Below are 11,861 nucleotides of genomic sequence, written 5' to 3'. Positions count from 1 at the left end.
TGAGTCGCGTAAAAAGTCATTTGAAATAAAGCAATACATAAAAATAAGACATTTTTATTTGTTCACAATGCTTGTTTTTAAAGTTAACTGAGGTTAAAAATGGTTTTCCAATGAATTTGTTAATATCCAAAAGCGAAGAGCTTATAACAAAAATGAACCTATATATAGTCTTATTTGATATCTGAATATATATACAATGATATCTTTTCTTTTTATAAGAGCAGTCTCCCAATCAGACACAGAAATGCAGAAGTAACAAGTGTTATTTTCATCTTTCCGTAGTCTAGATTTTAGTTTCTAGAATTCATAAACTCAAGATTGTTCATACAAATTTGGAGTATTTTTTCTTGTTCACGTCTGATGAAGAGCTGTTCTCCAAGATATTTTAATTTTATAATCTTTCCTTTGAAATATAAAATATGTAATCTCCTGAGTTATATATGCAGCTTATACATTCTTTTACAAAGTAATTTTTTAAAATATCACAAATTATATATCCATAATATATGTCCTTGCTATTCACATAAATCAAGCAATATTCAAGTATATCTGTGCTTTGTATGTTTATATTACGTTAGAACCTATTTTTTGCTTTCAATAAAAGTATATATCTACAAAGATCTTGCAAATATTTAATAAATGAGGCAAAACAATCGTTATGAAAATATAAACAGCTACTATAGATTTTTCATCTTTCATTTTAGCATTTCCTGTCAACCATGTAATTTCCTGTTCTTCAGAGATATCGATAAACTTTTATCTTCGTATTCTCAGCACGGCCGCCTTCCCAGCCCAGTGCGGCAGTCGGCGGTCGCGGGGTTTCTGGGCACTCGGCATCCTCTGCGTAGCCGCGCAGCAGTGAAATCTGACGGTGCCGGTGTTGCCACCTCCAGCTATTTCAACTGCAGGACCACCTGCAGACACACGGTGAGGGGGAGTAACAGGTTATACCGGACTGACGTTGGTGTGCACGAAACACAACGCTTCCAAATCTCTGACGAAGGGCACGGAGCACGCAGCGCACGGTGACCGCAGGCACAGCCCTGCCGGACCAGGACCAGGTCGGACTCCGTGAGCGCTCACGCCAGCTGCCCCGCGCACCCCCGCACACTCCCCGCGCACCCCCTCCCCCCACCCAGCACTCCCGCACACTCCCCGCAACCCCCCCTCCCCCGCACGCCCGCACACTCCCCGCGCACCCCCCCCCCCGCACTCCCACACACTCCCCGCACCCCCGCACACTCCCTGCGCGCACACGCCCGCGCGCACCCCCCCCCACACCACCGCTCACGACCGCCCACCCCCACGTGCCCCCGCACACGCCCCCCCCCCCCCCCCCCGCCTACCCCCACGCACCCCCGCTCACGCCCGCACACACTCGCGCACCGAGCCCCACCCGGCCGCGCGGCCTGGCTGGAGCTGCCACTCAGGTTACTGGCTGTGTGGACCGGTCATCAAGACACCAAAATATTCGATGAAGTTCAGAGTATGGAAAGAAACTGAAGTTTACGAGGGTTTTAAAAAGGCGGGAGGAAGAAGAGTGATCAGGGGCAAGAGAGGTTGGTTAAGAATAACTGAGACGAGATCACTGGACAAAATGCTGCGCAACAGTGAAGGAACACGCCTATAGAGTTACTTTTGTCTCCCCTCAGAGCAGGTTTCTACTGTTTAAATATTATTTTTCTCATTTGTTAAACACTAGGCGTGGTTACTGTTATTTAGCCTCCCTGTTGTAAGTATGAAGTTTTTGGACATTCATTAGTTCTATTTTGTCTCAGCCTGATTTTGTCATAATAACTACAAGCCGTATTTTGTTTCCCCTACTTAGAGAATTAGAAAAGCAATTTTCTATTATGTGTCCACTTAAATAAGCCACTTTTTTTCAGGATCCTGATATTTTTTAATCATGAAAAGTCTTCAGAATCAACTAATTTCATGGTCCCAAGGTAAAAATTTTATTTTTATCACCAGTGAGCACTAAAGCAAAACAAATTCAGCTGTTAGAATAGCGCTATTATTCTTTCAAATATAACTACTTGATACATTATGCTAAAACTAAGTAAATGAACATTACAGGTTATAATTAATATCTAAAACTAGAGATCAGAGCATGCCAAAGTATTTTCTGTGCTTAACAAAGTATCAGGAGGAAAAAAAAGAAACATTAAAAGTGAACTATGAGTTTTCTTAGACTGCTCTAAGGGTATCAATCAAAACTTAAACATTTAAATCATAGAACAAAACTAAAATAAATACCTTATTAGCTGCTTCCATGGAATGGATGAGATTCTGCAGCTCTTCTTTACTCATTTCAATACAATACGGTTTTACTTCACCATTTTCTTTTACATCTAGATGGAGATTTAAAAGTGGCATTTGTAATGCAGCAATCTTGTCGCTAGAAAGTGCAAGCTGTTTAAAATGAGGAAAACAGTAATTAATAAATGGTAAAAAGGACTATATTAAATATGCATCTGAACGTAATAATGGTACATTTTTAAAAAAGTATTCCTATTTGCTGTCAAGTACAGGGAAAGGTAGAAGAAACAAATTAAACCCATGTTTAATGGTCTTCAAACAGTCTTCAAATATTCTTCACATACTCAAAGAATAAAAGGGAAAGGAGAGTGAATAAAAGGGAGGAAGTGGGGAGCAAAAAAAGATGACCAGGCAGCAGTTCTGTGGCAGGAGGTAGCCAGACCCAATGCAGCAAGAAACAGAGAATTCTTAAAGAAGATTAAAGACACCAAGATGAAACTTCATGTACAATAAATGACATTAAAAATATTGGTAAACTCTCAGAAATTGAGATGCTTAATTCATGATCAGCTATCCACCAAACCACTGATAAATATGGTATCAAGATATGATCTTCAATTAGAGCCACTCAACAAAAAAACAACACATTTACCTCACTTCTTAGTTTGTCTCTGGAGTGTATCCTAGAGGAATTGGAAGAACCAAATGTTTGGTACTGATACTTCTGGAAACAAACACTAAAGCTTCACCAGCAGGTGCCAAAGGGAAACTCAATTTTCCTGGAATCTGAGACAGAAAAACCCACAAGAACAGAATCTCTTTTGGAGTGCCACCACTCGCAAAAAAATTACTTATGCAAAGGTAAAGGATACCGTTCCTGACAAAAGAATTCAAAATATCTGCCTTGTGGTAAACACACTACAGAGTCAAATCCTTACCTCCTTTCTCTTACCCCAAAACAGGACCCATGATATCTGAGATTTTGAAGTATCACTTTCAGGTTGTCCACCACAGGGATAATTCTTCTCCTCAATATTCCCAATAAATGGTTTCTCAGCCTATGCTTCAATACCACCAATGATGGGGAGCGTGCTACCTCAAGAAGGGGTTAAAATCATTTCCAGACACTTGTAGTTGTTAAAAAGTTTTTCCCTAGATTAAAATTGAATCCATCTTTTGTAAATGATATACCTAAGCCTTTCTCCAGTCTCTGGAGCCACAAAACCTACATATACTCCCCCATCCATAGGACTTTTAGTTTTTTAAAGGTAAATGTCACTAGGTTTTATCTTTTCTAGGTACGTGGTCTGAGTGTTCCATAGGAATTTCACATACCATGATTTTAAGTTCCTGGTCATTCCTTTCTTGTTGGGTTCCAATTTGTTTAAATATCTCTTAAGTTTGGCAGCCAGAACTAAAAGGACTATTAAACTAAAAAGATGGAACAGTTGAAAACAGAATATATTAGAACTACCCCTTGAAAAACTGCATTTCTACCAACAAAACACAAGACTGGATCAACATCAATCAAGCTACACTTTGGTGAACCAAAACAACTGCTAGTTATCATATATGTTACTATTAACATCTCTCCCTTGTCTTCTATATTTATGAAAATATAAAACCTTTATTTAAATGAAAACTCCTCTACCTAGGTTATCCCTGATTCATTTATTTGTTTATTTAGTCCATCATTGCAACCGGCTGTAAAATAATTTTATATTTTGATTATATATTTATATTATATATTTAATATATCTCTAGGTTTGTGTCACCCTCAAATTTGATAAGCACAGTATTCGTACAAATGTTAAAGACCGGGCCAAAGCAAGAGCCACAGGAACCTTCTTCTCAGCTAACACAAATTCATCCAATTTTGAACCTACCTACTATTATTTTCCCACATTTTTCTCCACTTAATCTACAAAGACAACATAAGGCAGTTTAGCCAGGGTCATGCTAAAATTAAGGAAAAAAAAAAATACATTTGTTTTCTCTTCATCTACTGATGTACGTACCACATAAAGGACAAAAAGTTGGTCTGAAATTGTTCCTTATGAACCATCCTGATCTTGACTCTGTTCAAAATGTTTTCAAAACTACAGTTTTAATAACACATTATAAATTTTCCTCCTAGAGGTAGGATCACATTTACCAATCTCAAGAAATCTACAAAGTCTAGAAAGTTGTAGCCAAAAATATATGTGGAAGATGTACTGCCCCACCATTTATGGTATTTAATGATTTATAGGTCTAGTTAAATTTATTCTCAAGGTCATGTTCTTACACACGTGATGTGGATGCTGGATTGTACTTATACCCAAGTCAACACAGAAGATGGAGTTTCATCTATCTTTGATTTTCCTCGGGACAATATATTCTTGAAATAACAAATTGTAGACATACAATATTATAAAAGAGAGTGGACCCCAGTGGGAACTTGGTGGGCCTTTTCCACAGAGTGGACTCGATGATCCCACAGGTGCTCAGGATGTTCCCAGGCTCCCTCCTGCACACAAAGCAATATGGACATGCTTTTGCATCACAGAAAAGTAGAATAGGGTATTGCTGTTTGTCCCCCTCTGAACACGGATGTCCCTCAGAAGCAGGCTTTAGTTAAGCCCCTAAGAAACAATTTATGAGAGACCCTTCCCAGCACCCCAAGGCAAGTATGGTAATAAAACCACGAGGAAAAAGCAGGGTGACGCCACATGCCGGGTGAGTGGGTCAGGCGCTACCACTCTGCGTGCGTTTGCCTCCTTCAGGACCCCACCCCAGCGGGAAACAAAGAAGTGGAAGAAACCCTTCCAGGTGCCTCCCTGAAGTTGTCAGAAATGAAACTCTGGGTCCATCATACCAGAGGAGAGGTGTCCCATGGAAGAAGAGAACCAAGCCCCAGTGGAGGGCCAGCCTTTAGGCGATCTAAAGTAACTGTTTAAGGAAGGGGACAAATGAAAATATCAGTATTTTTTTTGCCAACCTCTCTTTGATTATTTGTTCGGCCTATAGCATGGAGAGACAACTCCTTAGTGAGGATTTCCCAGGCTATGGCCTCTTCTGTGGATCTGTCATCTGTATATGATTTCTGACTTTGCAGAAGCTGGTCTCTCAATCGCCCGCAGGGTGCTTGCCTGCCCAGCCCCGTACTGGACATTGTCTGCAAGGCTTCAGTCCACCTCGTCTTGTCAGTCCTCACTGTTGCAGTTGTTGCTTATGACTTTTTTTGCCTAGTAATCTGTTATTGTAAATATACTGCCAAAGATTTGTAATGACACACGTAAGTACGAACCTTCCGTGTGAAACACTGCCCCCACTTCAGCAGGGGTGGCTTGACATTGTCCCTCCTCCCGTAGACATGGAAGGGAAAGATTGAGACTGGGGAATATGTACCAGAGGGAATGGCCTGGAAAACTTCCCCCACTCTTCCGGGAACTTCAGCCTGGCCTGCATCCCTGAGGCAGGTTAAGTCTTTCAAAACTCCCAGGTAGTGCCAGCCTCCCAGGTGGGCAGCGGGCGGAGTTCACAGGCTTTGTCTTTGACACAGATGGGAAGGTTAGAATAGTTAACCACAGTAATGGCCTGAAGCCAAGCCCCTTTAAAAGCTGTGTTTCTGCCTATGTTCAGGAAATTTGGGATTTTGAGATGAGAAGGTCCACCACATTTCCTCCTTTGTCAGCAAAGTAAACTCCTTCCTTCCTCCTCAAAAAAAATAAAAAAATTTCTCTATATCCAAAAAATGAAATTCAAAACATACATACTCATAAATAGATTCTCACCTTTAATTGCCAATCAAAATCCAGTAGCTGCGCAGAGGAAATATCAACTATTTCTCCTAACAGAGCCTGCCTGATCTCATCTTTCCTACTTTTCAAGCATTTCATGATCGCTTCTTGATGAAATGAGTTCAACTGATTCAATTGCTGAAATATCTATGAAAATAAAAATAAATGGTTAGAAAATAAATGAAAGGGACTTTCTGTTTAAAATGTAAAAGCAATAAAAGAAGCAATTACATAACTGTTAGTAGGGGGATAAATAAATAAATCTTAATTCCCATCATCAAATACTACAAGGGGTTAAAATAACATGAACTAGATCCACATTCATCAACATTGATTAATCTAAAACACAATGCTGCATTTAAAACCATTTTAAAATGCATACATGTTATCACTTACAAGTTACACACTTAAACACCCCCAAATACTTCCATATATTGCTTAAAGATTCAAACGTACATACAATATAGAATACAAAACTCGCATACCACCTTCAGGAGTGGTGATCTCTAGGTGAGGACAGCACATCTAGGTGGGGGATGGGGGAATTTAGGTTATCTGTGTAATGTTTTATTTCTAAAACAAACACACACACACACACACACACACACCCCCCCCGAAACACGGAGTAAAATGTTAACAATTGTATGATCGTCGTAATGGGAATGTAGGTGTCAGTTATATAACTTCCTGTTTTCTTCTGTATGCTTTAAATGTTTCACAATTAAAATAGTAAAAACAAAACTGCAAAAACCCAGAACTTCCATAATCAGATTTTCCACATACAATTATGAGGTTTTTGTTGTTATGTAATATATATTACTTGCTGATGATGGTCGTTGTATTATATAGTGCTCTAAAGATTAACTCAAAACAAAATCTGAGCATTATTTATTTTTTACTTAGTATAAAGTATTGAAATGTGAAGTTACCTCTTCATCAGATAAATTTTTACCAACTACCGCTTTGAAAAATTTTGTAATATCTTCTAGAACACTCATCCATTCTTTTGATTCCCAAACGCTGTGATAATCCTGGTAGAGAGGGTAAGTTCGACCACAAATGCCATCAATTATTTTGTGAAGAAGCTGGAGAGAAAAAAGGAAATAAATACTTATAAGTAAAATAAAACATATTTCTCCTTCCTTGTAGCAAACAAATGTTGGGAGAAGTTCATGTTATCCACAAGAGCAGCTGAGATTAAAACGTAGCTACTTTTAATATTATTCTTATTAATTAAAAATCAGAGCTCCACAAAAAACCCAGACTTTCTATTAAGTCCACCTTCAGAAGCTAAATAATTTTGTAAGTTATAAAAACTATACATTGAGAAAAAAAAAAAACCTACTGTTTTTCCAATATTCCTGAAAGGAAGATAGTAAGCATAAAAATTTCACCTCAGGATCCTTAAACATTGTATTCGTAGCAATGACCAAACAAAAGGTATGACTTTTACATCAAAGTCTTTTACTGTAGATCCACAAAGCCTTTGCTTTGCCTCATTTTCACCACATTCATACTTACTTCTTTTGCTCTATTCTGAGAAAGCCTCAGGACCTTTTCTTCTTTTACATCCCTGCTCTCTACTCTTAGTATCAGCGATGAAAATCCTAACACATATATAACCAAACATAGTGATTAAGACTGTGGATTTGGGAACAAAACTAGCTAGTTTGAATCCTAGTTCCACTATTTTCTAGTTTTATTCAAATATTCTGTGTGTCGGTTTCCTCAAGTGTAAAATGAGTATATCATCTCTTTTCATAATGTTGTCATAAGGATTACATAAGAACATATGCAAGTCACTTGGCACATTCCTGGCACATATAAAGTACTTAAACATCGCTAGCCATTGTTATCGTTCTCATTATCATCATCCCTGCTACTATTACTCCCACAATCCCTGTCTTCAACATATATTGAGCACCTACTATGCCAGCACTGTTCTAGGCAAACATTTAACATGGTGATAGTTCTCAGGGGATATTTGTATCTTATAAGAGGAGTATTTGAACCCAAATAACTTTGAAATAACATTTAAGCAGCAAGTATGCCAACTGTCTCTCCTGACTCATACGTATTCCACTCCACTGTAAGTAATGACTCCTTCCCTATAACACCACACCTACCAGAACAGGGACGAACAACTGGTGATTTCCACTTCCAAATGGTGCCCGATGTACTATGCAAACAGAATTTTTATTTACCATAAACCAACCAATGTATTTAATTTAAAAATCATTCAAAATTCTCTACATATATTCCATCTTGTCCCATATTGTCCCCATGCTAAAGCAAAACCCAGAATTCAAAGTAAAAAAAAAAAGTGCTATCTTTTCTTGAATATGTGTTCTATTCATTCACAAGTATGTAATGAACACTTCATTCCAGTTATTAAGTAAGAAAATGGAAATACAAAGAAAAAATAACTATAACAGTTACCATTTATGAAGTCCTAACTAGGAACCAAGCCCTGAATGATCCTCACCACAATCCTATGAGGTAAGAAAGAGCTATTATTCCGATTTTACAAATGAGGAAACTAAGAATAAATAAAATAAGGCCCTACCATAACACAGTTTTAATCCATTAGAAAAAAGCAGACATAAATAAACAAATGCAATTTACAAAGATAGGGGCTATAATAAAAGTTTGTGGAAGATACAAAGGAGCACAGAGAGGATGGAAGGAAAAGGCAAAGTCTTATTAACAAAGGACAAGGAGTTGGCCAGGCCAAGAGCAGAGAAGGACATTTCTAATCACAAGCAACTGTATACACGTAGGATGAAAGTGTAAAATCACACTGCTTGACCAGGGGAAGAGCAGGCAATCTGGGAGGTGAGGGAGTGGGGTAAGAGCCTAATCATAAGGGGCCTTGAATGCAATGCAAAAGAGCCTAGACTTTAACCCGTGCTCAACAGGAAAGCAACCTATTCATATATTTGCATTATTTTTCCATAAATTTGCCAACAGGTTGGGAGATGTAAGGAGAGAAAAGGAGAGGGGTGAGACCAAAAGGCCCACTCCTCCATATCCACCCGCTCCCACAGACCCCCTCTTCGGTTGATGAGCAAAAGATTATGGGGGCTTAAACTGCTGAGGACACTCAGAATGGTGGCGGTAAAGAGGTAAAAGAGATGCGAAAAGGAGAGGCCAAAGATGAAATCCAGGATTTCAGGCTGAGTAGGTAAAAGCGGTGATGCCACAAACAGAAAATGAGGCTATGGGAGTAGCAGGCCCACAGTTTGGGGAGAAGAGGAACTCAGCCAAGGACATATTTAAATTCGAGGTACCTGTGGCAGAAGCCTGATACTCAGGGAAGAGACTTTTGGCTGGACCCAGAGATTTAGAAGTCATCAGCATATATGGTAGTAAAGACTATAGGCCTAATCTAAGAAGGAAGTGGAATGAAGACCGCCGAGCGGAATGCCAATAAAAATAAAATAAATATAAATATAAATATAAAAAATGCACGGTCAACAGATGTGTGCACATGTTGCTGCTTTGCTGTTTACTGGCTGGACAACCTTGGGCAAGTCACTCAAACTTCCGGCTGACATTTCAGTTTCCTCACTTGTAAAATCAAAGAAAAGAGTTAAGGTGTGTTTTTCTTGGTCCTGGCAGTAGTTATTCCGTTCTGTCTCCCACACTTTCCCACTGTAAACCGAAGTTGCGACTTACAAAAGATGCTCCAAGAGGACACAGGCCGTGTCTCACGCACCATTTTACCTGCTCTCATCAGGGCGCTCAGCCTATGGAAAACTGGGCGGACAACTGGATGAGGCTGCTTTTTCCAGATCCTCACAAGCAGGTTCCTTCACAGACTCCAGGAATCAGTGGATTTGTCACTTTTGAGATCATCCTAACTAAAGTCGCCCGTTATTCGCTTCCCTCCAAACGCTAACCAAGTTTTTTTCCTCCTCTCGCCCTCCAGGGGGCAGGGTTGGCTCCGACCCGGCTCTCGGGGCATCCGGGGAGCTCGGCACCCGGCGCCGCGCCGGGTGCCCGGGATCGCTCGGGAGGTGCGTGTTTGATGCATGAAAGGAACGTCTGTGAGGAGCCTGCAAACCACCGACTCCACGTCGTAAGCTTTCCAGGACTACGTGGCGACCCCACAGCCCAGCCCAGGGTCGCCGGGTCCCGGCCGCGCGTGGGAGCGGGTGGGCCGCCCCCGGAGTGCGGGCGCTGCCCGGCGCTTCTGTGCGCGAAGCCCCTGGAGCCGCAATTCCAAGGCGGCGTCCCGAGCCAGCCCGCAAACTCCCCGGGGGAGGCCGGGCGCCCGAATCACGCAGCTTCCCCCGCTCTTCCCTGGGGAGCCCGCGCGGCGTCCGGGTCGCTGCCCGCCCGATCCGCGCTCCCGGCCGCCCCGCACCCCGGGCCCCGCGCCGCCGCCGCCGCCCGCGCGCTCCTCACCTGCGGGCCCAGCTCCGCCGGCAGCTTCTGCAGCCGCCACAGGGGCGTCCCTTCTTCCGGCTCCATCCCTGCGCGAAGCAGGGGCCTGGGTCACATGACAACGTCTGGCGTCTCCTCCGTAACTACGACTCGCCCACGTGACACGCTCGGATGGGGCGGGGCCGCGCGCGGTCCGGCATAAGTGCTTGTGCGCTTGCGCAGACACGGCCGTGGCTTTCCCGGTGATTAAGGAAGGTCGCTGGAGCTTGCCGTGATGTGGCTGTTACTCTCTCCTGCTGTTGCTTGCGGGGCCGGTTGAGAAATCTTTCACCGCAGTTCGCAACTCTGTTCACGGTCGTGTTGAAATTTCACTGCACGCTTTAGAAAACCGTCTAAGGAGGGTAACCATCCCGGGGCCGCCGGCCCAGAGTTTCCACCTGTGTCTACTGAAGTATGTTGATTGGGAAGGTAAATTAAGGGTTTAACGCGAGCGAGGGCCTTTACATATATATATTATCCAAAAAAGAATGTACTAGTTTCACCTCGTTTGCAGGTAACAAACGTGATCAGGGAAATCACTAGGATTGTCAGATTTAGCAAATAAAAATCCAGGACGCCCAGTTCATTGTGAAATTTCAGATAAACTATGAATAATATTTTGTCATATAATTATGCCGTAAATATTGTACGGGATATACTTACACTAAAAAAAATTACTCATTGTTTATCTGAAATTTGAATTTCATTAGGTGTCCTGTATTTTATGAGGCAACCCTAAAAATCACCCAAGGTAAGTAAGAGGCACAGCCTGAAGTTAAAATCAGTCAGACTCTAACACCACACTCTAAACGTTGGCCTGAGCCAAATGCACAAATATCGTTTCTGTTATTTCTCTTATTATTACAGCTATTAATATTATTTTTTATCAGGTTCTGGAGAATTCAGTGGTAATAAGACAACCCTGTCAGGCAAAAGCATATAATAGCTTGTAGACAGAAACAATAATTACAATCTAATTTATAAATTGAATAATAAAACGATGAAGCATACCACAGAGGAGAATGTAATTATTCGCTCTGTGGGCTGTGCAGAGAAAAACTCCTTAGTAGCATCCTTCAAGGTTTAACTCAATCGCCCTTTCTCTACTGTGTGCTCCAACTCTTGAAGGTGAAAGCAATTTCTTCCTCCTCTGAATTTTCACGTGAAAGCAATTTCTTTAGCTGTCCCTCACTTAAAATTTTACTACTTTCCAGTGAAAAGTTCTTGATACAGGTGTGATATGTACAACTCTCATTGCCCTAACTGAAATGTAATTGTCTTAAGATACTTTGTGAGTAGGAGCTTCCCAAGTAATAGTTAAAATGAAGAGTCTGGAAAACTTCTACTTAACCTAACTCTGTTGGTAAATCTATTGATGGGTAAGTTCTGCTT

At 41.2% G+C, this 11,861-nt stretch overlaps 1 protein-coding gene across 1 annotated transcript; it reads right to left on the bottom strand.

The window, feature by feature from the left end:
- Positions 1 to 226: 226 nt before the first annotated feature.
- On the bottom strand, positions 227 to 10,517 carry COMMD8 (COMM domain containing 8). Its single transcript, XM_069457761.1, has 5 exons — positions 10,452 to 10,517; positions 6,971 to 7,126; positions 6,036 to 6,188; positions 2,257 to 2,412; positions 227 to 914 (listed from the first exon to the last, which is right to left on the bottom strand). Exons 1-5 carry the CDS (start codon positions 10,515 to 10,517, stop codon positions 894 to 896), a joined length of 552 nt encoding a protein of 183 aa, XP_069313862.1. The 3' UTR covers positions 227 to 893.
- Positions 10,518 to 11,861: the final 1,344 nt, after the last annotated feature.

This window comes from Eulemur rufifrons, chromosome 24 (genome assembly GCF_041146395.1).
Source record: "Eulemur rufifrons isolate Redbay chromosome 24, OSU_ERuf_1, whole genome shotgun sequence".
NCBI classification, from domain to species: Eukaryota; Metazoa; Chordata; class Mammalia; order Primates; family Lemuridae; genus Eulemur; species Eulemur rufifrons.
The sequence above is the reverse complement of the archived record's forward strand: the minus strand, read 5'-3'. Positions and strand labels throughout refer to the sequence as shown.

Coding starts and splice junctions, on each gene's coding strand:
- COMMD8 (XM_069457761.1), bottom strand. CDS start 10,517: ATGGAGCCGGAAGAAGGGACGCCCCTGTGGCGGCTGCAGAAGCTGCCG. Junction 2,413..6,035: donor ATTTTGATTGGCAATTAAAG/GTGAGAATCTAT, acceptor CATTTTAAACAG/CTTGCACTTTCTAGCGACAA. Junction 915..2,256: donor CCATGGAAGCAGCTAATAAG/GTATTTATTTTA, acceptor GTGTGTCTGCAG/GTGGTCCTGCAGTTGAAATA.